The sequence below is a fragment of the Meriones unguiculatus genome, chromosome 9 (assembly GCF_030254825.1).
Source record: "Meriones unguiculatus strain TT.TT164.6M chromosome 9, Bangor_MerUng_6.1, whole genome shotgun sequence".
Classification (NCBI taxonomy): Eukaryota; Metazoa; Chordata; class Mammalia; order Rodentia; family Muridae; genus Meriones; species Meriones unguiculatus.
Genome location: NC_083357.1, coordinates 27,402,993 through 27,428,583, shown reverse-complemented (window position 1 = coordinate 27,428,583; position 25,591 = coordinate 27,402,993). Strand labels below are relative to the sequence as shown.

The 25,591-nt window shown below is 40.1% G+C and overlaps 1 protein-coding gene across 17 annotated transcripts; it reads right to left on the bottom strand.

Annotated features, from left to right (window-relative positions):
- Positions 1–859: 859 nt before the first annotated feature.
- Positions 860–19,338, bottom strand: Cep15 (centrosomal protein 15). Of its 17 annotated transcripts, none has more exons than XM_060390951.1 (7): positions 19,267–19,338; positions 18,070–18,150; positions 15,950–16,073; positions 8,567–8,680; positions 5,406–5,480; positions 1,546–1,668; positions 860–1,258 (listed from the first exon to the last, which is right to left on the bottom strand). In XM_060390951.1, the coding sequence occupies exons 2-7, from the start codon at positions 18,120–18,122 to the stop codon at positions 1,244–1,246; spliced, it is 504 nt and encodes a 167-aa protein (XP_060246934.1). In that variant the 5' UTR covers positions 18,123–18,150; positions 19,267–19,338; the 3' UTR covers positions 860–1,243. The 17 variants fall into 17 exon arrangements, with proteins under 17 accessions (XP_060246934.1, XP_060246941.1, XP_060246932.1 ...); XM_060390958.1 differs by having other exon boundaries at positions 18,070–18,101; positions 19,267–19,320; XM_060390949.1 differs by having other exon boundaries at positions 19,191–19,318.
- Between the last annotated feature and the right edge of the window lie 6,253 nt (positions 19,339–25,591).

Below are 25,591 nucleotides of genomic sequence, written 5' to 3'. Positions count from 1 at the left end.
AAAAAAAAAACAAACCCTTCCTCATGTTCCTTTCTACATCTAAATCTGTTTACCAATTTGGAGCTGCTAAGAAACCTGCATTTTCCTGCTAAATCAACTGGATGGCTGGAGCCCAAACTGTAATGTAACAGAAAAAATTACCAATTTGTTTTCCTGACAGTCTTGAGAATGTATAAAATTGTTCTGGCCGCTAAGTCAGTGTTCCTATTTCCTCCGTTCTCTGTCTCCTCTCTTAAAGATGCCTTCAGCTGCTAAGCCGGTACTTTTTATAGCTATATAACAGCTCTAATATTTTGTGACATTTTGTATTGTGACACTATAGATGAAATTGTCATCGGACTGACACCCTGTACTGTTTATTCCCTAATTACAACTGTTAACACTGCAGAGAAGTGTGCTAATCTGCCAGCACATATTATGAAAACAATGTTATTGTTACCCACACCAACACCCACTCAACAGGACATTTCCAAGATGGCAGTGAACAGGAACGTGTTGCACAATGGATGCTTTACTAGCTTGTTGTTGTTGTTGTTGTGAGGGCTTAAGTGTGTTTTAACTTATCCCGGTGTCTTCTTTTAAAAATACAAATGACCTGGGCATAGGGACTCATACCTGTAATCCCAGTACTCAGAGGTGGAAGCAGAAGGATTGCTGTGATTTCAAGCCTACCTTGGGCTATACAGTGAGACTGTCTTAAAGGCAACACAAAGCACAAAAGGAAAAAGAACTTTCAGCTAGCAGGATAAAGCCACAAGTCTGTGATGCAGAACGGTGCACACTCCTCAGCAGTAAGGTCCGCAGTAAGGAAAGTGCTCTATACCCACCTAGTGTAAGAGTAGTGACCCACGCACAACAGTTCTGTTGAGGGCTGTGGCCCACAGCTTTTGGGAGTTTATTTACTTTACTTTTAAGTTTTAGAGAGTAGAAAGGAGAGGTCAAGTTGAAGGATAACATCGAGGAAGGCATTATTTTTTTTCACAATGTTGGTAATCCTCAAAGAAATCAGTCAGAATGCAGAAACCGTTCCCAGCTCTCATCATTCTTTCTCAAACCATTCCGAGTCTCCTGAAACTGGCAACATATTGAATGCTTTAATAGTTAAGGACTCAGAAAAGTCTGTCTGAGGCACACAGTCTTATGACTCCATATGACTAGTATCAGATGAGAGCAGTTAAGCATGGCAGACTTTCCAGCAGCGTCTTGTTGCTGTTCCGGTAGTAAATAATAGAAAGCATCCACACTAGCTGGCGCTAACCTGTTTAGATGAGAACAAGGGGTGAAAGGTTTCAAACACACACACTTATTTAACACCATCATTAACAGACACTCTGTCTGAGCATTAGTTTTAACACTTTCATTGGCAAATGTATAACCAGGCAAGAGTCTAACCCGAGCCTTTTCAGTGGACTCTTCTACTGATATTCCACAGAGGAAGCAACGAAACACTAGAAAGCACACTCATTCCCTACAATTCCTGTCATGACTTACATAGTTTTATAAATACACTTTTTTGAGTAGCATGTGAAGAAGTTATCAGCTCGCCTTATTTTGAAGGGTGTTTTCTGCCTCACTTTGCTTTTCACCACCAATCGGATTCTGTGCTCTTCCTAAAAGGAACTGTTCCCAATTGGGGACATGTTCTTCTACTGATGCCCAGTAACGAGCCTGGAAAAAAACAACACAGAAAGAAAGCATATCAAGCAGCTGAACTTGGCTCTTCATAATAGTCTGACTGTTTATTATCTCCAGTGTGTGAGTGAGTGGACACTCTCACACACATAGATGTAGAGTGTACTTCCTCTGTGGAATACTTTATGCTAATTTTAGAGGGAAAAAAAAAAGCTGGGTACTTACTAGTGTTAATTTTTAAATTTCTCAACAAACCAGAGCCTGGCAGAATTAAGGTTTTAAATTTTATTGTGATTTTACACGCCCTCTTGTGGCCAGTCATGTGATTATTAACAGTACTGCCATTTATGGTGCCTGTTATTAAATATTTTTGTCTACTATTATAGATCCCATAACTTGGATTATCCATATTGAAATGACCACAAAAGATTATACACAAACAGTTTCCTCGGAATTAACAGGAGACGATGTGACCTGTTCCCAAGAAGAGGAATGTAACTAAGATGTAAAAGGATCCTAAGCCGGCTACTCAGGTGTCTGGGATGGTATATATCCACCTGTCTTTTAAAAAAATTCCTAACACAACAAACTGTCAATTTTCTTACATTTGTACATGTACAAATGTGGTATACAAATGTGGTGCACGTGTGTGGTCTATGTGCACCCATGCCCATGGAAACAAAGACACTGGGAGGCCCTGTCTCTCACTGTCTGATCCTGGAGTGAGTCTGGCAGCCAGCAAACCACTGGTGATCGTCCTATTCCTTGCTCCACAGTGCCGGAGTCACAGGCATGCAGGCCACAGCTGGCTTTTTAGTGGGTGCTGGGATCCAAGCTCAGGTCTTCGGACTTATGTAACAAGTGCTCTTACTTGCTGAGCCATCTCTCCCGCTCTCTAGACCTCTCTAACGAGAGAAAAAATACTAACACAGTGTAGCCATTTTGGTGGAAACGGTTTACAAGTTGAGATGCTGTATTATGTCTGTCTGCTGTGGTCTGTGCTGCAGACATCTACAGTATTACTGCACCGTGTGGAGGAGCTTTGATGGGCTTGGAGGGACCTCTAAGGAGGCCCAAGTTTACGTCGCATGATGGCATTTTCTATTGGATCCACACACTATCAGTATTTTGGGGGGTAATTCAGCACTGAACGTATAATTTTCACTCTGAGCATGACAAAGCTACAGTGGTTCTGCTGTTTGAAGATGGTGTGAGAGACTAAATATCTATACATCTGTGCATGTGGTCTGAGAAACAGCTTGACATACTTAAGATAAAGGTTACCCTGCTGCGCCAGAGTAGCTCAGAATACCATCCAAGGCCAGAGATGGGGGAGGGAGGTTCTGTGCCATTCACGGCTGAATTAACCACTATTGTGTGGGCCCTGTATGTGCTAAAATAAGGCATTGGTGAATTCAACAAAGGAGGACATAGCCAATGCATAACTTTGTGCCAGAGTTTTTTCTGCATTTGATCACTGCTCTTTCTTATTACCCTAAGTGACACAGAAAATTGAGGGGCAGATTCTCAGCCTCTATTTTTGAGTCTATTCTTATCCCCAGTTGGACAAAAAGGAAAATTACATCTGAGAAAGCTCATTAGAGGTAGAATATGAAACTATTTTATATGTAGTAAATTCCCATCCACCACAAACACATCCGTATACCAAGTATGGCTCACTTTTGCTAACCATTTTCCCAATCTGCTTTTGAAAAGCAGAGTTAATAGAGGTGTTTGTACTGTGTGGTAAGCACAGTGGTAGACATTTGTTCCTTCTTTTTTTTAATCTTCCTTTTTTAATTCTCTCACTATGTAGACTCACAGCAGTTTCCTGCCTCAGCCCTCTACTATATATACTGGTAATATGCATCTGAATGACTTTGGCCACATCCCAGCCAAGGAACTCAGTTGTGCCCCCTTACGTTTCCAACAAGCACTCTTTGGTTGAGCACCCTGTCACTTGAAAGTCACAACCTATGTCTGTTATGGTTCATCAGGGCAGTTGCTTCAATGTGACAAGAGTGAGAAGACAGGTTTTTTTTTTGTTGTTGTTTTTTGATACAGGATTTCTCTGTGTAGCCCTGGCTGTCCTGGAACTCAGTCTATAGATCAGGCTGGCCTCAAACTCAGAGATCTACCTGTCTCTGCCACCCAAGTGCTGGGATTAAAGGCATGCACCACGACTGGGAAAGACAAGATGTTTTCATAACATTTCTGTTTTATGCTCCACGAGCCTTGGTTAATACTGATGTACTATTTAGGGATGAGCACCAAGTCTCTTCTTCTCAGCACTGGGGCCAGTTCTACACTGCACTGACTGCTGCCCACTGCAGAAAAGTTTCTCTGACCTGGATGACAGCAGCCAAGGTCTATGGGTATATGCATAAATATTTGGAAGGCAATTTGACAGCATGTCCACTTAGGAAAATAACAATACTCTAGGGCCTACGACCTCCATAGACATGGACTTTCAACTAGGATTCCAGTATCAAGCAAGAAATTCCATCCTGTGGACCAGGCTTCAAATCCAATCAGAAAGCATTTAGTTACCCCCTTAACAGTTGTGAAACTATTGCAGCAGGCAATATCTTGCCTGGCAGTTTGGTGTAGTGCAGCATGTAGGGTTCAGTACTAGGTAAGACCATTGATATATTTTCTGTCCCAGAAGCTGACATAGCACCTCTGGACACCATGAAACATAGCCAGCAGAGAGGAAGTTTCCTGTTGGTTAGAAATTCACTTCTCTGTGTCTGGAAGGCAAATGTACAGTGTCTTCAGCATAAAGTCTTACCATGCATTGACAGTAGATAACCAAGTGTAATGGCAACAGCAATAGGCTTTGCTGTCTTGGAATCCCCTCAGGCTTCGTGACCAATAACTCATTAGAAGCTAACCAATTTTCTGTTAAAAGCTTATGCATTCTGGGAGTGACACTGTTTACCTCTGCAGGGCAATTTGAAGAGGAGGGAGAAAGAATGTGGAAGTCAGAGGATGGCAATGACTGCTGTGAAATGCTGTGGACATGACATGACTACAACAGGAGTGAACTCACAGTTGCTGTGGTTACCTACACAAGAGCAAACTGGGCAAAACTCCGGCAGATGGGGTAGATCATCTCCAGGCCCCATAGCATACCAAAAAACTACTGGTAGGGGGTAGTTGCTGGGGAGGGAAACTTGTTCCTTGTTGAGGGTGTGGTAACTGGTAGGCTTGCCATGCTGAAAAGGATCCCTCACATTCATGTACATGGGGCAGCTCTAACTGGACTCAACAGGTTACTTTTAAAGGGGGGAGGGAAAGCACAGGATAGAGATAGATATAATCTCTATGCATAAATGAGTATTTCAAAAGTTAAAACAACTCATTCCATTAGAGAACTAGGATGGCTTAGCAGGTAAAGATACTTGCTCCTGAGCCTGATGACCTGAGTTTGATCCCTATAATCCACATAACGGAAGGAGAAAAACAACTCTTGCAGGTTATCTTCTGACCTTGACATATGTACCACAGCATGTGGGCATGCATGTGCACTTACACATGTACTTGTGCAAACTCGATGTAGATTTTAAAAAATGATCAGTTTCAATTAGATATTTTTTTCATCATGATATGCCTTAATTGCTAGCTATACATAAAACATTGTACTGTGACTATAAAAAGATTAACCAAACCCTTCTTGCTTATTTCACTAAGTCAACCTGGGCAATACAGCTGGGAAGCCCTTGTTTAACTTGCAGGGAATTTAAGAGTTGTTACAGTTAACAGGGTCTTACCTCAAGAGAAAGCACAGCAGGCTGTGGATGTGGGGTGAGCCTGGTCTGTAATGACTTCTCTGCAGCATCTATGTCCTATAACAGACAACAGCATTTTAAAGCTGAAGTGTATTTGTGTGTAAATAAATGGCAGCTACACCCGCAATGCCTGCACCCTAAGTCTCTCATCTCAAGCCCTTCTCTAAATACAAGTGAGTTCATGCTGTGATTGAGGGATGCAGGAGGAGGAACCCTGATTACAAATCAAGGAACTCACTTCCACTAAGCGTGAAGGATTTCTCCTTTAACATAGGGACATTGATGGCAGTTTTGTGTGTTCTACTTTTTTTACTTGGAATAACTGTAATGTCAGTAATTACTTTGAAAAAAAAAAAAAAGCTCAGAGTTAGCTGGGCACAGTGGTACATGCCTGTAATCACAGCTCTCTGGGAGGCAGAGGCAGGTGGATCTCTGTGAACTGGTGGCCAGCCTGGTCTACAAAGCCCATGACAGCCAGGGCTACACAGAGAAACCTCAAAAAAACAAACAAAGCATACATATAATCCCAGAACTTGGCAGGCTATGGCAGGAGGACTGAGTTCAAGGCCAGTCTGCACTACATAAGAAGACCCTGATACAAATAGCAGCACAGCAAAAATGATCAGAGCATTAATTACGTTAGCTTTAAGAGCACCTGAAAAGAGCTGAAGCGGAACAATAACGAAGCACTGAGATGCAAACTAGATGTGCAGACTCACACTGCAGGGTTCAGTCCTGGCAGATGATGTGCCTAGCATATAAATGGTACATGTTTTTATCAATATTCCAATTTAGAATGTTATAGCATGCAAATATTTCACATAGTTAAGCTCAATGAGTTACCTTGCTACTTTGTAACGGGATTTAACAAATATGCTACTACATATGTCTAACCTTTTGACATTTTGAAACAACACTATCATCTACAAAGTCCATGTCTGTGAACTACATAATCAAGTTACCCCCTTCCCATCTCATAATGGTTTAAGTAAAAGTATGCAATTCTGTTTGCTTGTATCAGAGCTATCCTTGGCCATGTGTATGCAGCCCTCAGGCTGTTGGCTAAAAGCACCTACAGATCTTTAGGACTGGATTTTCATGTTAATTGAAATGGGTAGCGTCACTGCCAGGCAGTACACTGGTTAGTGGATGGTATTTACTGATGGGAAGTGCCATTGCTAGGAAGTACATAGCTTAGTAAATGGCATTCACCAATGGGAAGTGCCATTGCCAGGCAGTACATCACTCAGTGGATGGTATTCAAGAACCACACTTAAATTTGTAGTTTAATTTCAAGACAAGTATCTTTCCTTCTATGGTTGTAAAAACAGCAGAGCAACTGAACTTAACCTGGTATAATTTTTACTTCCCCATACACTTAAACACATGCACAGAAATGTAGGGCTCTGCATGTTGATGCAGAAACATTTGAGTCTGGTTAAGAAACGCTGCTCCCCAAACCAGCACCACCACTGTTTAGAGCACACTCACTACCTTAAGCTCACAGAGGTCTGGGTGCAAGGCTTGCCATATTCTGTGCCTCCTTTGAGCTTGGTGAATTGCTAGCAAAAAGTTCTCTTGATCCATGTACATGCATCAGAGCAATCTAACTAGAGGGCTGTTGGACAGACGGAGAGAAATGGAAGAGGGCGTGGGAGTGGGGTGTGAAGAAGCCAATGCTGAACAGGAGAAAAAAGATAGCAGATGGTAGCGGCGGGAGCAAGGAATGGGTGTGAAATGTAAAAAGAAAAACAGGAAATTCCCTAAAGGGACTCCCCAAAGTTGCACAACCATTAATGCACCTGCTGTCTAGGGGAAGGTGACTTGAAGGAAAAATATACAATTTAGGGATATAAAAACTGATGTTAGCATGTCTATCCCCTACCAGAAGTTTACAGCTAAGACACAAGCTTAGGACACATGCTGATGCCATGACAGAGACAGAAGTATGACTCTGATGTGAATTTTTTTAATTGAGATTTTACAAGGTTTGTGAAAGTTAAAATTTATTGTTAGTAATCCAGTAAACAGAACACAGAATAATCATGCCCTCAGTTCAGCCAGGACTCCAAGAACAGATCCACTGTTCCTGTCAGCGGCAGATCTGTGTGACACTTAGCTCTGATATTATCTAGGTTTTTCTTGAAGATAGAAAATAAGGACACTGAGTATCTCTTACAGAGAAGTAGATGTGCAAACAAAAAAGCAGATACCAGCAGAGGCAGATATTGTGTTCACCCCACACTACCACATCACTGAAACGACTTAAGGCTATCAGTGACCTCTTGCTCTGCTCTTCAGCTGGCTTGGTTTTCTTTCCTTACTTCTAAGTATGTTTACTGTTTTTTGTTTTTGTTTTGTGACTGCCTCTTACGCAGCTTCACCCACTACTGCAGAGGAGGGCCAGGCTTCCACTTTGCCTCTCCTCCTCTTGCCCTTGCTGAGTGGCCTAAGTGGTGCTGGGGTCTATAACAGCCAGGTGCCTCTGCTGCAGCCTCCATCCTCATGCTACCTTATTCCTTGCTAGGGTGGTCCGAAAGCTTTCTAGACTATTCTTTGAGGATGCCTTTCAATGCCTCCACTTCATTCCCAGTGTCATGGTCTTATTACTGATTCATTCATTCAAGTGCTCACCAAGTACTTGCTTTGAATCATGCCAAGAGAATATTTTATTTCATAACTGTCCTAGGATTGATTTGTTGGTTAAACAACCTCTTGAAATTTATCCTCATATACCTTAGAGTCAAGAACAATTGATGCCTAGTAAACAGGGGTAGTTGTGACTTTTTTTTCCTGACTGGAGTAAAACAACTGAACAAAACCACCACAATCTGATTAGCACATTTTGTAACAAGTTATCCCATGATATTCTCATATAAGAGCCTCCCCTTTGACAGCAGTATATGTGACCAAAGGTACATATATATCTTTTATGTGCACTTAAGTATCCACTAAATGAATAAGCACAATGTCAAAGTTTCCTGAGCAACTCAGAAACTTAAAAGGAAAAAAAAATGGTACTGAGGATGGGAGAGGAAAAAGTAGACAGCAAGAACAGGCTACACTTACTTGCCTATAAACTGTTACTCTGTTTTAGAGATCTGCCCCTAGACCCTTAAAGTTTGAGCAATGTCTGGTCTTACTGTGGCTTGATATCCCAGGGTTGGTTGATGTCCATGAGAGGCCTTCCCTTTTCTGAGGAGCAGAAGAGAAGGAGTAGATGGGGCTGGGGTAAAGGAGGTGTGGTGGCGAAAGGACTGGGGGAAGAGGAGGGAGGAGAAACTGCAGTCAGAATGTAAATAAATGAACTGATTAATATAAGAAAAGATTGACCAGTTACAGAACATGAAAAAGCAAGCATCAGAAGTTGGCAACCAAGCAAAACAGGTGTACTGTATTGCTGGTGGCATAACCAATAGCTGGTCTTTGAACATAGTATTGACTAAACTTCCCTGGTAGAACAAGCCCTAGAGACAAAAGTGCCTTACTTAAAAGCACCTCCAGTGGTCATAATGGTGGCAGTAGTAATGTCTGTATCATAGGATGGTCATTGCAGCTGCAGCCCTTATCAAGTTGGAAGTGAAGGCATAAGGGTGCATTCTCAGTAGTACAGTGATAGCACAGCATGAATGAGGCCTTGGTATCAATCCCCAGCTTGCACTTGTAAACTAGAAACTAGAAATTGATAAGTTTTAATTTGTGTATCCTTTTGAGTGGTATAGCAAAATTTCATGACTTCCCACTCTGTTCCTTGTGGGCTATATACCATTTCCTGGTCAGTACATACATAGCACATATGCTACACTGTCACTTGGCAGCTGTCTGGGTTGTTAGACTGGCCTTTAAAGTATCACAGGGATTGTATCTAAGTAACCCTGCATGGTAGGCAAATACTTGGTGACTCACCTCATCACAGAGGCATAGTTTTACATCCTAAGAAGGGTGAACACAATAGAGCATCTTGAGACTGCATCTACCCAGTTTTTATTAGAATGTAGCCATCCCACTTTAGTGCTGTCAATTCTCCTCCGTGCCTTACTTTTAAGTTAAGCCTTCTTACAGGTGTGCAAATGTGAGTGTGAGTAGTGAACACAGGACCTGGCCTTCTCCCTGGCCCCGGTGTCTGCGTGGCCATCTTGCAGCATATGCCCCACAGATTAGGGAGACAGGTATGCTGGCATTGGGAAGCTCTTCACGGACCAAGCATGTGGATTTGTTTTTCAAACAAGGTTTCACTCTGTGCTCAGGCTTACCCCAAATACACAGCCGTCCTGCTTCACTTCTCAAGATTACAGGTGTGAGCTATCACACAGTTCAGGACTGACTGAGGTTTCTGGTATAAGGGAAAACATTAGGGGCACAAAAATCAATGGCTTTAAGCTAAAAACCCTGCAGTCCTTTGACTGAGTTGGAATTACCAATAGGAGCTCTTGTTGTATCTTATCTTAAAAAGGAAAATCAAAGAAGTTGCAATAAATAGTTCCAGTGCCCAGATTGAGAGCTCTAAATATATTTCCTGCCAAAAGGAGCCAAAGCTCCTTGAAGCAATGACCAATTCCAAGTCTAGATGGCAAATACAGGCGGCTGCAAGAACTCATCAGGTCAGAAAGAAAGGAAACTGTCAAAGACTGTTACTATATGGCAGAGGCATTCAGGGCAGACTTGGAGAAGCTTCCATTTGATAAGAATAACCTCACCTAAATAAAAAAATAAAAAGTCACAAAAGGACTGAAACATTTCAAATCTCAGGTAAATTCAAAGCAATAGCTCACAAGTCACTCTGGAGGAATGGTGGGAAACTGAAGTGTTTTTAGAGACGGCTCAGTGGTTTGGTTCCCAGCACCCAAATCAGGTACCGTACAAGTACCTGCAACTCCAGCACCAGGGAATAAGATGCCCCCTTCTGGCCTCCACAAGCACCAGCACATAACATAAAACTAAAACCAAATCTTTATAAAAGAACTAAATACAATGCAAGAGATATGGCTCAGTGGTTGCCTAACACGAACAAGGGCTTATATTTGATTCCTAGGTCTGAAAACTTCACAAAAGGAATCAAGTATTCAGTGTTCTGTTTCTGACATTAACCATATGTAATTAGGTAACGGACACATAGGCCAGATTCTCTTTAAACAAATAAAAATCAGAAGTCAAATGAGAAAGAATAAAATAACTGGAACACATATTTGATTTTTTTTCTTTCTACCCTTGAGTGTTGCTGTGTTACCATAGCTACCCTAAGGTTGTTTCATTGTTGGGACTGGCTTGGAGCTTGGAGCCACCCCTGCTGGCAGCTCTGAATGCTGTGAATTTTATGTCCTGAGCTATACAGCCTTTAGAATATTTTCTAGTCAGCGATCACCAACACTGAAGTACTCCTGCCCCAAATAGCAAACTCAAATTTGATGAAGTTTCTAGATTTCCACTCTTAATACTATCCCTGTTAACCTAGCCTACCAGCGCTTGAAATGTGCCACTTGCGAGTTACAATGGACTTACATATAAGATACACACCACAATTTGAAGGTTAGTGAAAAAAATATTTTGAAAGCAAACATTTGCAATATTTTATAAATAATTCAAAAAGTTAGCTTACTCTCATCTTTAATTTTGTGGTTCTGGGGATCCAGCCCAAGCCTTGTGCATGCTTGGCTGAGCTGCTTCTTTTGTCTTTATTAAAAGTAGTTTGTACTTGTCATTTGCATCCAGGTAACAGTTTATTCAAGTTCCTGCTTAACTACTGTTCTATGATGGTTTCTAGTAGAGGCTCTACTCTTAGTAGAGGCTCTCATTTTACTTCTGATTGTAATGCTTTCCTAGCCTATGCTGGCCTTCAGGGCTTGTCCAAATCACTGTGACCACAGAACAGCCTTCTGTGTAAAGCTGAGTTTTCTGGGAGGTAAGCAGGCAGAGATTACATTTTATAAAACAGAAGTATTCATACAAACAAAATCCCCTCTCTCCTCTGAATGTACACCATTCATGCTTGTTTTTAAGGCTGAGATTCTATTTAATATTAATAAGAAAAAGTCACCCAGCCTGCATTTTTTTCTTTTGTGACATTTATTGACAGAAATTTGACTCCAAATTTGACTGTCTTCCTTCACATTCAATTCATGTTCTAAGATGTCAAATATTTGATGGGATGATGCCTCCCTTATGCCTTATGCCTCCCTTAAAAAAAAGTTCTCTGACATTTGATAGACAAATTTATAGTTGGTAAATAAAATAATGGACTTTGTTAGAGCATTTCCGTACATACATAACACTATATTTTGTTTTCATTAATTCTTTTCCTCTTGTTAGTTCTTTTCTGCCTGCCCACTTCGGTTTTCATGCTACCTGTTCCAAATGACTGTACAGAAGTGGTATCATAATCACTGCAAATTCTGTTGAGATAAAAAATATATGTATAAATAACTGTGTGATGAATGACTGTAGGTAAATAAGTCTCCCTAGTGAGAATGAGGTCACATGTCCCCTCTTAATTTTCTCTTAAATATTACCTTTTAGTAGAATAAATGGCACTATACTATCATGAGTAGAAGGAAAGTAGCTTAGAATTTTATTGCAAATAGAAATCTGATTTCTTACATTTTCTAGCTGTAGACACAGAAATGCTATTGACTTTTGTATCTTTATTGTGCTAGTTTTACTCCATTCATAATACTTGGTGTTTTCAAAGTCACACCCATATAATAGAAAACGTTGTTTCATCATCCTTTTCAAAAGAAGCTGATGCCTTGTAAATGTTTATTATATTGGTCCAAAGACTTCAAGAAGGTCAAATAATGGATAGTAAGAGAGATCATGGCTGTTGTGTTAGGGTCTGTTACTGTGCACATTGTAATAGGGAACCATCTGTAAGGTGTGTGTGCCTCCACGGTGCCTATCCTAGAGGTTACTACCCTGTTCTTGACAAGATATTAGAAGTAACTACGCTATGGTTTACTTTTCTGTGAACAATTAGGTCTGACTAGTGTTTGTCATTGTTCTAGAAGAGTCCTTGGGCATCATGAACAGGTTGAAGTGAGGAGGGCAGGCAGATCAAGTTTACTTTTATCTATTTTTAAACCTTTGAAAAACATTTAATGTTAAAAAGAATTTTTAACTTTTCAATATGAATCTAATGTAATATGCATGCTATTTGCCTTTGCCATAAGCTGGGCCTGGCGGCACAGGCCTGCAATCCCAGATGCCCAGGAGACTGAGGCAGGACGATGGTGGTGATGATGAGAGCCTGGGTCAGTCTCTAGAACTCACATGGTAACCAAGAGAAAACTCTCCCTAAATTATCCTCATATGTTCACAGAAATATGCGGCACCGCCTCCCCAGATATAAATAAACAGTAAAAAGGGCTGGGGACATAGGCCAGCAGTGGACTGCTTGCTTAGCATGTGCAAGATATTGGGGTGATCCCCCACTCTTCCAGCCCCACACAACCAAAATGGGAAATGGGAAGTAGTTCTCTGGTAAAGTGTGGGTTTAGTATATTTCAGCGCCTGGGTTTACTCTCTAGTACCCTATCTCCCCAGAAAATATTTCACGACACAAAATTCTACAACAGTCAAATTCCATTTATCTTACTTTTACACAGTGATTTATATATAAGTACCATTAATACTGCTTTGAAAGTTTTTTTAAATGAAAGCAACACAGTATTTAAGGATATATATGTAATTAAAGTGTATAAAGCATGGGCATGGAAGATAGCATGTCTAGCAGCAACATCATGCCTGCAATGCAGTAAGCGTTAACTACTAAGTCGAATGAGGCCAATACTAAGAAGATGGGTTTTCAGTTTCTAAGAAGAGTTTTCAGTTTCTTTTCACTACGATAGTCCAGGAAAATCCAGAATATGAAACTCATTTCTTGCAATTATGGAAGGCACTGCATCCCCTTCCTGATACACTGATGTTCCTGAAGTTAAGATAGATTATATCTATAGAGCCATGATTTGAAAATCAAGTTGTAATGCATTTGCTATACCCAATCCATAGAACTTTACAAAATATAAAACTGAATTTTATATAAATACTTATAACGTAAATAGAGCTTTATATAAAACTGAATTTTATATAAAATATAAAAGAAAATATAAGGAGAATGAGTTGGTAACTATTTTTTAGCTTCTCTTCTTACCTCTATTAAGGAATAGTTTATTCATTTAAAAATTAATTTTCAGATGTATATGTATGTTCCTGAGTGTGTATGTCTGTGTACTATGTGTGTGCAAGAATCCGTTGGTGTCAGAAAGCTGTCAGATCCCCTGCAACTGTTGTTATGCATGGTTGTGAGCAAGCATGTGGATACTGAGGGTAGAACTTGGTCCTCTGGATAAGCAGGCTATGCTCTTAAACATTGAGCCCTCTTTCCAGCCTAGTGTCCTGTGCTTGAATCATCTATGGAGAAAATCGATCTTTCTTAACTATTTGTGTTTGTATGTTTGTGTGTATTTGTGCACATGTGTGCATGGTTGTACCAGGAAGCTTAGAGATCACATATCAGTTGCATATAGGAAGCAGGAAGTGCAAACTAAAAGTGAGATGGGGGAGATGGAAAGATGGCCCAGTGGTTAAGAGCACTGACTGCTTTTTCAAAGGACTTGAGCTCAATTCCTAGCACCCACATGGCAGCTAACAAGCTGTTTGTAACTCTAAGATTTGATACCCTCACATAGACACTCATGCAGGCAAAACACCAGTGGACATAAAATAAAAATAAATAAATTTTAAAAAAAAGAAAGAAAAGAAAGTGAGGTGAGGCTATAAACTGTTAAAGTTCATCCCAAGTGATGTACTCCTCCACCAAACTGCACCTCCTAAAGGATCTGTAATCTTTCCAAACAGCACCACTAACTGGACACCAAGTATTCAAATACATAAGCCTACAAGGAGCACTTCTTTATTCAAACCATTACAGTCTCTGAACAAACACAACTTTGTGTATTGTGACTTTTCAAGCTAGTTAGTTCACAATACCACTAACTTCAATACAGCTATTCATCTTTTTGTTCTTGACTGTTTTTATTAAGAATCCAGCGGAACAGTTTGATTATTTAAACACAGGTGAGATTTAGAGACCTCAGAGGTCTCTATGAAAGTTTTTGCATTAGTTCTATCTTATTAATTATGTCTAATATTCAGAACAAAAAATTATAGCAAAATCATAAATTTATGCAAAATGATTTTGAAAATGTGGGGAAACTCTCTATACTAAAAATGCCTCAAGTTCCTTATTACTCTTTATCTTCATAATCTCCTTCTATTCCATGGAACTTGGTATCCGATCATGTGAACTATCAGTCTTTTATAATAAAAGGCTCACACACTTCTGACATCATTTAATCTGTAGCCTCCCTGAAGAGAGAACTTTGATTTATTCTTACTTTGTTATCTCTACTTTCAGCTCTAGGCATTCATCAAATGCTTGCTCATTAAAAGAAAAATACTTGAAAACCAAATATCACATCACTTGCTACAGGTAGTGGCAATCAAGTCTTCCAATTTAGTTTCTCTAACTTTTCACAGCAATTTCCAGAATATCCTATATATTTCCATTTAAAAATAAATATTGTTAACACCATTGGGCAAGTAAGACATATGGCAATATAGAATGCTTTGGTAGCACTATGGCTGTGACTTAAATTACTGTGGATCAAACTGCCAGAAGCTGAGAAGATAACTGAATTTTCCTCTCCCTTTATCCTGTAGTGAGGATAGAAGATAGCTGTATCATGCCTATCGATGAAAATATTTAACAATAAAAAACTGAAAACACTGCTTTATAACTTAAATAATATAGTCTTACTACCAAATGTTTTAGTCATAGGATCTCTTGGAAGCTTGAATGGAAGCAAACTCTAGGGTTTTAATTATGGATGAAGCCACACAATTCTGGAAGCATAGTATAGCAAGCAGCCAAAAATGTTACACATATGATTTTATTCCAAATGGGCACATTGGCCAAATGGTGAGGCCCTGCGCAGTCATACACTTTGACCACCTACTCCATAGCCATCCAAAGAAGTGTGAGAAATGAGCTCTCACATGATGAACTCTGTATATTTTCTGTGGGTCCGTTGGGCAGAATCAAATGGTTCATGTTTTCGTGCTGCTTAGTTTTTGAGTTGGGTCTAAACATATCACAGCTTAAGGTCTTTGAGGTCCTTCCTTGAAATGGAAGAATATGAAAATGTAAGGATACACTTTCTGCTGCTTCTTGCACAAAGTTGACCTTAACAGTCTTCCTGTCATCATTGATTCTTTTTTTTTTTTTTTTTTTTGGGGGGTTGACAGAAAGGAATTTAGCTTATGTAACTTAAATTTTTTTTTTTTTCATTTTTAAAAGGCAAGAATCCATATGCTATTTGCCTAACTAACATGGGCTTGAAAAAGACACTGGCTCATTAATTCTGCTTGTTAGTAAAAACAAAAAAAAAAAAAATGATGTGAGTCAAAATCATAAGATGCATGTAAGCACCTCAGGAAGAGGAAAACATCTATATCCAAGTCATGGAACTTACCAGGAGGAGACTACGGTTCCTTTTAGAAGCAGTCTCAGTGCTTTGCAGAAGAGATGCCCTTTGTGTGTTCTGATCTCCAAATTTATTCTTCATTTTCTGGAGTAACATTAACCTTTGTGATAGTCTGGGGAAAAAGTGAAGATTATATAGAAAGGAAAAAATTGAAAAGCAAATATTTTAGTGCTTGACCAATATATAACATTCTCAACTATGGCCTGTAATTGAAAGCCAATCATTATGTCAACTAATGAGACAATGAAAAGTAGATAGTTTACTATGTCTTAAGTCAATCTGGATAAAATTATTTTTTATTTCATTAACATATACTTCCCAAATGCCAAAATACATGCCTCTGTTTTTTAGCCTCTGTGGTCTTTTGAAATTATTTTCGAGTGTTGAAGATATGTAATTTTCTGTGGAGATGCAAACTGTAATACATAGCTCCTTGTACGCAGTTATAGATACCTCCCCACACATATACACTGCTCTAACTTGCTATAGGAAACCTTCTGCTTAGCACTTCAGTACCCCTGAATCTCATGTTACACATTTAGAATTGTGCTAAACTTCCATATGTTTGAAGAAGCAATAAAAATATTTTTTATCTCTTTTTCCAAGAGAAAGATGATGGTTTGATATGTGAGTGAGAGGCAGTATGTATGCATTGCATGCATGCTAACAAGGTAAACCGGTGTTCGAAGGAATGAGTAAAAGTTATGAGTAAATTCTTTATCTACTTCATTAGAGATAATACACTTGAAAATTTTTTTGTTCATTTTTATAAGTTTTTGGATCCCCTAAATGATAGATGAAAATTTATGTACAATGATTAAAAATACATAAATGGTATACAGAATATTACATAATGAGATAAAATAATAACAGTATAGTAAATATGTCAGAGGTTCTCAAAGAACACTGTTTTATAGGGATGTCTTGAAAACAGAACTAAAAAACTGAAGTAAATAAACTTTTTTTCATTTTTGTTTTATAAGAATAATGTATTAGAAGAGCAAAGAGAGCTCGGCATGGTGGAGCACACCTGTAATCCCAGCACCCAGGGAGGCAGAAGCAAGCAGATCTCTGTGAGTTCGAGGCCAGCCTGATCTACAAATGAAGTGTAGGACAGCCATGGCTACACAGAGAAACCCTATCTCAAAAAAAAACAAAAGAAAAAGAAAGATGAGGAGGAAGGAGAGGAGGAAAAGCAGGAGGAGGAGGCAACAATGATGAAGACGACTAAAGAGCAGGACCTGATAACTAGTTAAACTACAGGAAAACCTGAGAGCCCACAGATAGATGAAGAACACTAATATTAACTATAACATCATGACTACCTATATAATATGCTGGACCAAGTACAAAATGATTTAAGACTATGACACTGGGATATTAAAGCAAGTGCAAAGCCTATGACTGTATAGGTCACACTCCATGAACATAAAGCCAGCTCTAAATGAAAGATTTTGCGAAGTCCACTGAAAGCCATGCTTGGAACTAGAGAGGTGCCTCAGAGGTTATGTGTTCCTGCTGCTTTTCTTGAGGACTTGAGTTTAGTTCTCCACATAAAAAGTCAAACTAGTTGCAAATCTTAGCTCCAGAGGTTCTGGGTTCCCTGGCCATCTCTATTCACACATGCACATTTACACACAAACACATGATTATTTAATTAAAAGTAATAATAAAAGTTTAAAATTTTTAGTTAAAAAAAAAAATGAGCCAGGCATGGTGGTAACCATACTTACTCCAAGCATTTGGGAGACAGAAGCAGAAAGATCAGGAGTTCAAGATCAGTTTTGATTTTTAGGAAGGTCAAGGCCAGTCTGGATTACATGAGACCCTGACTCAACCCCTGCCACCAGAAAATTTCTATTAAATACTAATGTGAAGTTTAGAAAGTGTGAAGGATGGGGCCATGTTTAAATTAATTTAAAAAAGTAAACAGATATTTAGATGTGTGGAGCATAATTCTGCCTTTAACCTTCTTTTTAAGAGACAATGAAATTATCTACAATAAAATCTTATGTCAATGACATTCACGTTTTTAAGTGTTCCGTGCATGTCTCACCAATAAAGCCGGCATGTACCCCGTATTTGGAGTATCGTTTTCAAAAACTTACATTGCTTCATGTCTTTTAGAAAGGTGAATTTCCTGAGTGAACAAGGAAGACATCTTTAAGCAAAGCTGGGCTATACGCTTTCTGCTAAATAAAAACATTTAGTTATTTTTCCCATGTGTCCAGCTATGCAATTTGATCATTTAGTACTGCAACAACTGACAATTTCATGTATAATGTGAAAGAATGAACTCAAACACATTTTTATTAATGATTTTTTTTTCATTTGCCCAATTCAAAACACCATGGATCAGGTAAAGTCAACACATTTTATATTTCCTACCTCCACCCAAGCTCTAATCTTAAAGAGAATTTAAACAAACAAGCAGTGGGTACTAAGACTAGTGGACATTTTAACAGACAGGGAAAAAAAAAAAACTATAGAAAAATTCAATGGAGGAATAACCATCCCTTACGCGTGTGTACACACACATAGACAGAAAGGCAAACAAGCATGATAACCAAGTGGAAAGTCATGCTCTTTCCTTGCTTGGAAGACGTCCCAGTTGTACCATCACTTCCAAACAAAGGAAGTATTTTTCCATGTGTAACTTAGGTAAATCTCGGTACTCTCATTTGGAGAGTGTGTATTTCACACTCCACACCGGGTGCTGCCTCCCTTCGACTGAAGACCTTGCACCGTTATAGACGGCGGTCTAATGAAGTGCTCTGAAAGAGCTAGGCTGAAAAGCACGGAAGTTAAAGGTGCCCCACCTACGGGAGAAAAGCACACCAAAGACGTTCCGTAAAAGAGGCTTTCCTGAACTTTCTGAAATGAAACACTCATCCCTGAACCGCCCAGGGTCGTGGGCTGACGGGAAGCCTCAGCTTCTGGGTCAGCACAGGACCCTGCCAGGCTGCAGCAGCTTCCTTCTCCCCGCAGGGCGGCCCCCAGCACTGAGGACAGCAGCCGCCTCAGGCCCAGCATCCTCGCCTTCGTCCGGGCGAGTTTTGTAGCCGAATAGAGCAGCGTCCAGGAGCCCCCGGAAAGCCATTCCTGTGACTCAGTTCCACTCCGGCGCACTTCAAGAAAAATTCTGCCTTTTGAAGGGAAGAAGCGCCCAACAGCCCTCCCACCTCCCGCCTTTCGTCCCCAGAAAACTCATAAGGACCTTCCTCATCACCTGCCTCTCCCCTTAATAGCTTCCTCATCAGCCCACTGGCCTCGGAGGCCAAGGGACAGGGCCACACTGCGCCCACCTCTGAGCTCTTCCGGGCACGCGCCGCGGAGTACGCCTGCGCAAGGCGTGGGCGTGGCCAGGCAGCCATCTTTGCGTGCTTTACGCTCCTGACGTCAGCGCCCCGGAGCCCGGATGGCTGTTTGTCGGGTTCCTCGGGGAGAGTGAGACTGTGGAAGGTAGCCTAGGTTAGGAGCCTGGAAGAAGGTCTGCCGATGCAAACTTTTACACTTTGAAAAAGTGGGCTCTGTGTATGTTAAAGAGCCTTCGGGGAGGTCAGCTGGCTTTCCGGAGCCTTGGGATGTTCCAGCAATGTGTATGGAAGACGTGGGGGGCTGAGGGGGCTTCCGAGCCTGCTAAGGCTTGCCACTCAGTTCATTCATCAGGTGGCTGCGGAGTGGCCTCGCTCTGGGCTCCACACACAGCAGTGTAGCCAGCGCACAGCTTTGGGTTCTTTAGCTTCCGGGTCCCACCCCCAAGGGGCGAAAATGTGCCCCTTAAGCAGCATCATTTTATTCCCTGAGCTAACTGTGAGAGAGTTAACTGTGAGCTGAGAGTTTATTCTCAGCTCATAGAAAAAGACAGGGAAGAGTAATAAAGTTTGGCCTAAAGGTTACGCGGCTGGTAAAGGGTAAAAGGAACTTGAGACATTTAAATGAGGTTTTCCTCCAGTATTACCCATGGTAAATTTAGCACCTACTTTTTAGACCATTTGAACTCAGTGTCTCCTTTGTTTTGAAGCCTCTTTGCTATAGCCATAGGTATTTGCAAGTCTTCGTATCTTTTTGTTTTAATTTTCTGAGACAGGGTCTCACTATGTAGACCGGGCTGGTCTTTGAAATCACAGTTCCCTGCCTCTGCATCTAGTTCTGGGAGTGAAGGCATGGGAATCTGCCCAACTCTTCGTATCTTATAATGCTACTTCCTCAACAGAGGTGTTCTTTCATCCTCAGTATGGAATTTCCCACTTTCCTTAGCTATGCTGTTCTCTACAGCAAGCAGCATTTTGTATTTGTAAAATTCCCTTTTAAATCTGTTTATATCGTGTGTGTGTGTGTGTTGGAATGGTAGGCCACAGCGTATATAGATGCCCTCAGAGGCCAGAAGAAGGCTCCAGAACGCCTGGAGACTGTTTATGTGAGTGTTGTGATGAGAACTCTGGTCCCCTGGAAGAACAGCCAGAGCTCATAACTGCTGAGCCTTCTTTCCAGCATCAAGGAAAACGTTTTTGTCTTCGATTTACTATTGCATATTTTCTAACTGAATGAATGGGATTCTTTTACCTGCTGAAATTTCACCTGATTGCAGAGGCTATGTCTTTGGCAGATTTTAGCAGATACACTGCTCCACAAACTTCCCTCTTTAAAAACAGACCTTTGAATGGTTCTGTGTTCTGAGCTTCCCCATGAATAAAAAGAGCTTTTGCCTGATTATGAGGCATTCTTGTTTGTTTTGTAGACTTTATAAATAATTCTTAAATTGGTTTTGGACTGAATGAACATAACTCTATTAAAATGTTTACATGTTTCTTTTTTTTTATTTTTTCAATGCAGTTTATTCAGGAACATTGAACAATCCTCGGACCCCGGGGAAAGCCAGCCCACAGCTTAAATAGCCTCTGGGTAGCCAACCCAGGCGTGCCACGGGGGCAATGCAGATAGGTCCACATACATGGAAGCAAGCCAGATCCTCGGCCTTAGCCAAAGGTGGAGTTGTTCGTGACAGAGAGCACTCACCATCGGGAAGGTGGAAGGCGGAAACCAGCTCCATCTTTAAGGCATAGCATTCCGCAGCTCTCTACAGTTCCCCCTTTTTGTTTTAGACGCATCAGGCAAGAGTAGAGGTCTGATCTCTGATATTAGAAATAAATTGGGACTTTGTACCGATGTTCATTTAGGTGTCATCCACCCAAAGAGCATCAGACCGGTCCGATACCTTTTTCTCAGAGGCGGGACCTGGGGCATCAACCTGCATGCAATCAGACATGCTCTTCTCTGGGTCCAAAGCGGCTGACCCTGAGTGCAGTGCTTAGCCTCGCATCCTGAGCGTATCATTTTAGCTTTTTATGGTATCCAACCATGCTTGGGGAGTACATGTTTCTTAAGACAAATTTTATGTACCCCCTGCTTTGGGTAAGTTTGCATAGCAATACAACTGGGAGAAACCTACAGATTTTCCTCAGAGTCCCATCTTTTTGAGTCATTGTCTCCCTTACAGTGGAACCAAAGGATAGTATGTAAAACTTGTGATTTTTTTTTTTAAGGAAAACAGTAACCAGAAATGTGTCACAGAAACTTAAAGATTATCTAGATATACTGTGATCATTTCTAGCAACCCATAAAAGTGCTTCCTTTCTACTTAAAGACTGTCTTAGCTTCTCTCTTAAGACAAATCTTAAGGATCACTGGCCTTTCCTTGAGACAAGTAGCTGTTGAGGACAAATTTCTGGCAAGTGCATAGTGCATCAATTCACCTGCAGTGCTGTATTTTATTAGGTAAGTCTGAATGTTACTGGAGTGAGGTACTCCTGTTCTACTCTGTAAATCATTGTAATTGACTAAATAGCAGCTGACCCATTGTGGGTTATTCTGTACATATGTAGGGAAGGTAATGTTTTCTAGTATTGATTCTTGCATAAGCTCACTGCAGTTTTTGCCTTAGCCTGACTGTATAGGAATTGTCTTTTTAAAACAAAACCGTGTGTGTGTGTGTGTGTGTGTATGTGTGTCTGTCTGTGTGTGTGTGTGTGTGTGTGTGTGTGTGTGTAGACAAGAAGAGGGCATCAGATCCCGAACTGGACTCGAATCCTCTGGAAGGGCAGCAAGCACTTTAAACGCTGAGCCATCTCTTCAGCTCCCAGAGTATTGCCTTTCAGGTTGTACATTCTGTAAAGGTGTATGTAACGTAATATAATGTGCCCTTAAGAGCCTTCTGACTGGCTGAGCTCTCAAGTTATACCAGAGGATATGCCAGAGGATGGCAACTGACAACATAAAATGAGTAATATTTGTAACGTTTATTCTGTAGTGGGCAATTGGCATGGATTCCACCTAATCTTAAACAGGATGGTGAATTCATATATTGTTATAGCTGAAGAAACTGAGACTTGGAGAAAGAACAGACTCGTGATCTCACTCATTGCAAATGAGTATCAGCTTGCTTGTTAGAGACTTTTTTCATACGTGAAAGACTGATTTCTCTAATGGAATGAGAAATAAAAACTTTAAGCAGTTTCTGGCATTAATTAGGGGTTACAGGACACTTGAAATCTCTAGCTTTTCCTTATGGTTAAGCTATTGTAGTCACTTTTAGAAGTTCCAGTGCAGGATGGATTGGCATTTGTGACTTTTGGGTCTGTGGTGAAATGGTACATTATGATGAGACCACATGACAGGAGAATGTATTCTATGAAACCATGATCTAGAGAGAGACTATGCAGCTAAGAGTATAATGTGGAGTGTATGGTTGGCCATAAATGAGAGTGCTTTGAGAAGATTAGTCTGGATAGCATTTTGAAAAATTAAGATGGACTTGGAAAATTCAGTGTGTGTGTGTGTGTGTGTGTGTGTGTGTGTGTGTGCACATGTCCACACTTTAGAAGTCTCTCTTTGTGTGACAGTGTAGTGCTGGTGGTGGGTTTCCTATGGGGAGGAATTCTTTCTGTGCTCTAAAGTGGGAGATACCACTTTTCAGTGTTTCTGTATTCCTAATTGAGCGGGCGACCCACATGTGATTTAGTTTACAAAGTTGTGCTTTGCCTTTCTGTTCTTTCATTGGAAACTTGTTTCTGTACAGTACAGTGCTAGATATCACTTTTAAGAGTTGCTGTATTCCTAATTGAGCGGGCGACACAAATGTGTTTGCACAGAAGTAAGTAGGTGTGTATTGTGGTGTGTGTAAGTATGTGTGGTGTGCGTATGTGTGGTGTGTGTATGTATGTGTGTATGTGTGATATTTGTATGTGTGTGTATACATGTGGTGTATGTGTGTCTATGTGTGGATACGTGTGTGGATACGTGTGAGTATGTGTGTATGTATGCATCTACACTGAGACTCATGGCATAGAAAACATTGAGAGGATTCTTTCTTTGAATTTTTCCCAATCTTGTAGATTGTATTTCTGGTGCTAGAGGATTTTAACACAGAGGTGTGACACTATTAAACAGAAAGATTATCAGAGAAGGTGAGTCTAGTGAACAGAGAATAGGAGTGAGAACAAGGAGGAATTGATTAAAATGTCAGAGTAAGAACTTTATGAAAAAAAGAAAAGAAAAGAAAGAATTCTTGACTATTTCCAACACTCCAAGGTACTAACAAGAAATTCTGGTGTATATGTTAATCCAGATATTTCCCAGAAACACCAACTCCACCATTTTGGGCCAAATTTAAAGCAAGCTTTATTAAATATTAAATAGTGACTAAGAAATGGACTCGGGTCAGGGCCATTCCCTGGAATTTCTCAGCTGGAGTGGACCCAAGACACATGTTGTAGGGCTATTGCACTTACTGAAGCTTAGTTATTTTTTAAGAACTACAATTCCCAGTGTTCCAGGAAGTTACCTGGTTCCCGAGCAGGTGGAGCTTACAGGTTAATTTTGGGCATTACTCATACTGTAGAGATCTTTTTGGAGACCCTTTGAATGTATCATGGATAGACAAATGTTTTAAAAAATAGAGAACTCATTACTTAAATGGGGTTGATTTTTTCTTCTTGTTTCATTAATTTGGTAAAATGGGTCCACATGTCTGTTTTTATTCCCTTTGAAATAGAACTTATAGACTCTTACCTGTTCTGTATTCATAGTTTGTCTGTTTTACCATGGAAAATATTTTATACTCAAAATAATGTTTTAAATTAGATCTTGATGGATTTTGACCAGTAGAAAATTTAAAGACATGTACCTTTTTAGGAGCTCTTACTAATGAATCAAGTATCTGTCTAGGTCCAATCATACAAAATGCTACAATAAAGAGATCATTATCACACCTGTGGCTGTAGACATTCTTGGCTGAGATAATATGATCTTGCTGATAAAACCATGTTTAACTCTAGATATTTCCAGTGAGAGTATGCATATGCCCCTTTCCTCCTTGGGAAATGGAAGTGAAATCTCAGCAGTTGTAAAATTGACTGGAGAAAGCATTAAGATTTTTACCTTTAAGGCATATATAGCAAGTCTTAGTGAATCATTTATATATGGCATACTTTTAAATATGTATGCTGCTCCTTCCCCAAATCCATTCATTTAGAGTTCATACAATCTGTCTGTCTTATTCTGATAGCCTTCCAGCTTCCTATACTCTATAAACATTTTCCAGTCCTGGGTTCTTGATTTTCCACCGATTTCTTATACCTACCTACTAGTCCACAAATGTTTGACACAGGATTTCTTTAAAGTGGGTATTTTCTGCTCATGGCCTTCCTGTTTATTACTTTCCTTGAAGTTTTGCTCTTTTACAGCCCTGTGGAAACTTTATCATTAGTTAGCCAATGAGCAAGCAATTGACAGTTGGTAAGCATTGTCTTCTGCCTTTCACAAGCTTTCATAAACTGCAGTTAAGTTTAGTGAAAACATTCAAGGCTCTGAGTATCTGAAAAGTTGTTTTTTTTTTTGTTTTTTTTTTTGCTGTTGCTTTTTTAACAGTATTATTTGCTGTATGCATCTACTTGAAAAATTTCCTGCTATTTTCTTAAACAAACAAGACCCACAGGAATTGTAACTTTACTACATTTCAACTTATTTATGATCTAATGCTACAATAAAAATTTGTCCGAAAGGCTGTTGAACTCTGATGCATTTGGGATAGGTGGAAAAACAAAAAACAAACAACAACAACAAAAAAAAAGCTGGCCACAGTGAAGCACGCCTGTAATCCCAACACTTGGGGAGGGAGAGGCAGGGAGATATCTGTGAGTTTGAGGCCAGCTTGGTCTACAACATGAGACCAGGACAGCCAGGGCTACACAGAGATACCCTATCTTGAAAAAAAAAAAAAAAGAAGAAAGAAAGAAAGAAAGAAAGAAAGAAAGAAAGAAAGAAAGAGAAAGAAAGAAAGAAAAGAAAAGAAAGAAAACAAGTGTTTTACCTGACTGAAGGTTTCATGTGAATATACATCCTTTTTATTTTTTTAAGTTTTTTCTTTTTTAATTTTTTTTAATTTATTACAATTTATTCACTCTGTCCCAGCTGTAGCCCCCTCCCTCATCCCCTCCCAAAACTGCTCTCCCTTTCTTTCCCCTCCCATATCCCTTCCCAAGTCCACTGATAGAGGAGGTCCTCCTCCCCTTCCCTCTGACCCTATCCTATCAGGTCTGATCAGGACTGGTTGCATTGTCTTCCTCTGTG

What these genes read in the sequence shown, in the direction of transcription:
- Cep15 (XM_060390948.1), bottom strand. Translation starts at nt 18,853, where the DNA reads ATGAGTGTTTCATTTCAGAAAGTTCAGGAAAGCCTCTTTTACGGAACG. An exon ending in CTTTGGTGTGCTTTTCTCCC is followed by an intron (nt 18,102 to 18,784) that starts GTAGGTGGGGCA and finishes TTGTTCACTCAG; the next exon opens with GAAATTCACCTTTCTAAAAG. An exon ending in CCCTGGGATATCAAGCCACA is followed by an intron (nt 5,481 to 8,566) that starts GTAAGACCAGAC and finishes TGTCTGTTATAG; the next exon opens with GACATAGATGCTGCAGAGAA.